General features: G+C 48.9%; 1 protein-coding gene across 1 annotated transcript; it reads left to right on the forward strand.

Moving 5' to 3' along the window:
- Window positions 1-245: 245 nt before the first annotated feature.
- On the forward strand, window positions 246-2,766 carry pnut (septin 7-like protein pnut). Its single transcript, XM_036814018.3, has one exon. The coding sequence runs from the start codon at window positions 448-450 to the stop codon at window positions 2,074-2,076; it is 1,629 nt and encodes a 542-aa protein (XP_036669913.1). The 5' UTR covers window positions 246-447; the 3' UTR covers window positions 2,077-2,766.
- Window positions 2,767-3,686: the final 920 nt, after the last annotated feature.

A 3,686-nucleotide genomic window follows, 5' to 3' on the forward strand; every position in this document is an offset into this window, starting at 1 on the left:
GCGTTTCTTTGCCTATTTTTAAACATAACATTCCATTTGGAGTGATAAGGCCACGGAAAACAGTCCTCTTTTGCCCGTTTGCATGTGCATTGCATTTCTCTGCGCCTGTGTGTGTGTATGCGTGGTGCAAGAATTACTCATGCGCTCTCTCCCCAAGCGTCGTTTGGTATTTTCCCGGCTCCATTTCGGTATTTTCCAGGGTCACACTGCGCCGGAGCTGGGCGTTGTTGTTGCCGCCGAGAGCGAAGCAGAAGTATTTAGCGCGTTGCCACCGACGGTCCTACTGACACAGAAAATGCAAAAAAAGTAAGAGCGAAAAAGAGCTGGCGTAGGCGTGACAAAAGCGGTGAAAAAGCAACGGTTTGTGCAAGAAAAGTTTAAGAACCACAGTGAAGCCAAGCAGCGAACGAATATCGAAAGCAAGAGGCCGAATTTGGCGCTATTCCAATGAATAGTCCTCGCTCGAACGCGGTCAATGGCGGCAGCGGCGGCGCCATCTCCGCTCTGCCCAGCACCTTAGCCCAACTAGCTCTGCGCGACAAGCAGCAGGCTGCGTCGGCGTCGGCGTCCTCTGCCACCAACGGCAGCGGCGGCGGCAGCGGCAGCGAGTCCTTGGTGGGCGTCGGCGGGCGACCGCCCAACCAGCCGCCCAGTGTGCCAGTGGCCGCCAGTGGCAAGCTGGACGCCAGCAGCGGAGGCGCCTCCAACGGCGACTCGAACAAACTGACCCACGATCTGCAGGAGAAGGAGCACCAGCAGGCGCAGAAGCCACAGAAGCCACCGCTCCCGGTGCGTCAAAAGCCCATGGAGATCGCCGGCTATGTGGGATTCGCCAATCTGCCCAACCAGGTCTACCGCAAGGCCGTCAAGCGGGGATTCGAGTTCACCCTGATGGTGGTGGGCGCCAGCGGGCTGGGCAAGTCGACGCTGATCAACTCCATGTTCCTGTCGGACATCTACAATGCGGAGCAGTATCCGGGTCCCTCGCTGCGCAAGAAGAAGACGGTGGCGGTGGAGGCCACCAAGGTGATGCTCAAGGAGAACGGGGTCAATCTAACACTCACCGTGGTGGACACACCCGGGTTCGGGGATGCCGTGGACAACAGCAACTGCTGGGTGCCCATCCTCGAGTACGTGGACAGCAAGTACGAGGAGTACCTGACCGCCGAGTCGCGGGTGTACCGCAAGACCATCTCGGACAGCAGGGTGCACTGCTGCCTGTATTTCATAGCGCCATCGGGACACGGACTCCTGCCATTGGACATTGCCTGCATGCAGAGCCTGTCGGACAAGGTGAATCTGGTGCCAGTGATCGCCAAGGCGGACACAATGACGCCCGACGAGGTGCACCTGTTCAAGAAGCAGATCCTCAACGAGATTGCCCAGCACAAGATCAAGATCTACGACTTCCCCGCCACGTTGGAGGACGCGGCCGAGGAGGCGAAGACCACGCAGAATCTGCGCAGCCGAGTGCCATTCGCGGTGGTGGGTGCCAACACCATCATCGAGCAGGACGGAAAGAAGGTTCGGGGTAGGCGCTATCCCTGGGGCCTCGTGGAGGTGGAGAACCTGACGCACTGCGACTTTATAGCGCTGCGCAACATGGTCATACGCACGCACCTGCAGGACCTCAAGGACGTGACGAACAACGTCCACTACGAGAACTACCGCTGCCGGAAGCTATCCGAACTGGGCCTGGTGGACGGCAAGGCCAGGCTGTCCAACAAGAACCCCCTCACCCAGATGGAGGAGGAGAAGCGTGAGCACGAGCAGAAGATGAAGAAGATGGAGGCCGAGATGGAGCAGGTGTTCGACATGAAGGTCAAGGAGAAGATGCAGAAGCTCAGGGACTCGGAGCTGGAGTTGGCGCGGCGCCACGAGGAGCGCAAGAAGGCGCTGGAGCTGCAGATCAGGGAGCTGGAGGACAAGAGGCGCGAGTTCGAGCGCGAGAAGAAGGAGTGGGAGGACGTCAACCACGTGACGCTGGAGGAGCTCAAGCGGCGCAGCCTGGGGGCAAACAGCAGCACGGACAACGTAGATGGCAAGAAGGAGAAGAAAAAGAAGGGTCTGTTCTAAGTCAACCCGCTCAAAACCCCACTTCCTCGCCCTATTCCCCTTCCCCATATACTTAAGCGCTAATCTCGAACACAAGACAAACGAAAGCAAACCCTAGCGTATCCTACACTTATACCTACCGCATAAAGTAATTCGAAAAGTGCATAAATATATCTATTGTTGGGCCCCAGCCGCCCCACAAGGCTTCTATTCGCACAGCAATCGTCCCGCGATGGCGATGCATTTGTTTTCTACATTACTATACAAGTACATATAACACATAGCAGTTGCAGTATTTTACCAATATATATCCAAGCATTACTTGACGAGACACATTTGCTAGCCTAATGAATTGAAACCGCAAACGAATTAAATCGAGACAGTAAAAAACGGTATTTACAAAATACTTAAGTATCTTAAAGCTTAAATAAAAGTAAAAACAAAAACATAAACGGAAAACCTAAGCAGAAATCACGAGTACGCGGCGAAATTGATCCTAAAATTAATTATAACGAATAACGAAACCATGTATAACGTATGCTATTGATATTGTAATTGTATTTTACCTATTATGCATAATGTCATAAAACACCCGAACCCACACACAAGGCAAAAGCAAAAGCGGCAACAGCAGCAGAAAACATCAAGAAACAGAATATACTCTTGCATTTTACAAAATAAAGTCTTCTCCTTAGTTTAACTACATAAAAACGGAAAGCATTCCATATTGACTTCATTGTTTACTCAACTGCAGCGGAACGTAGCGATCGAACAGGGTGTTCTTCTGATGTGATCTTGTGGCACACTTCAGGGAATTAACAGCGTGACGCTAAGTTTTGAAATACGCATTGCCATGAATGAAGCGTGCATTCTCCAATCTCTGACTAATTTTTTGTTACACATAGGTACGGCGAGGGTAAATGGATGAGTCATCCAATCCACAGGAGCGCTGGCTTGCGAACGTGGCTTGAGTCAAGCGGATAGTTAAATCACTCGCCGCAAACAATTAAATGTGTTTACTCCGACCATTGTTAGATGCTTATTGGACCACTGGAAAATCTCGTGGGGGTCTCGAAAGTACAGTGGTTCCTATTAAAAGAAACTATGCTTTTCATTTTTTAAAAGTTTCCCTTTATGTCGTTCTTGCCCATATGCGACTCAAGTAATTCCGAAAACCCCGACACTCCCTATATGTCAATACATGCATACAATCTTTCGATTTATGTAGCCACAGCTGTGGTCAAGTCAATAGGGAAGCATATTTGAAAGTTATATTTTAAAAAGACAAAAAATATGTGTACTCTATTTCTTTAAAAAATATTTTTAGATAGCCAAAAAATATGTTAAGGTCTAAAGTCGTTTTTAAACCCAAAAAATTTTTTCGCGATTTGATTTTGTAAAAATTAAGATAATGCCAGATAAGATAAAAAGGTTGGCGAGAAGTAAATATTGGATGTATTTACTCATATCATTAACGAGTTGCAAAATCATTATTCTTGAAAGATACATTCATCACTAAATCCACAAAAATGGCTACCTTATTTATCTGATAGATAACAAGATTTTAATTCTTTTGTTATTATTTTCTTGTATACCTATAGGTAATATTTTGACCTGCCTTGTTTGTGTAT

This window comes from Drosophila suzukii, chromosome 2R (assembly GCF_043229965.1).
Source record: "Drosophila suzukii chromosome 2R, CBGP_Dsuzu_IsoJpt1.0, whole genome shotgun sequence".
NCBI lineage: Eukaryota > Metazoa > Arthropoda > Insecta > Diptera > Drosophilidae > Drosophila > Drosophila suzukii.

Excerpts from the sequence above, each read along its gene's own strand:
- pnut (XM_036814018.3), top strand. The coding sequence starts at position 448 with ATGAATAGTCCTCGCTCGAACGCGGTCAATGGCGGCAGCGGCGGCGCC.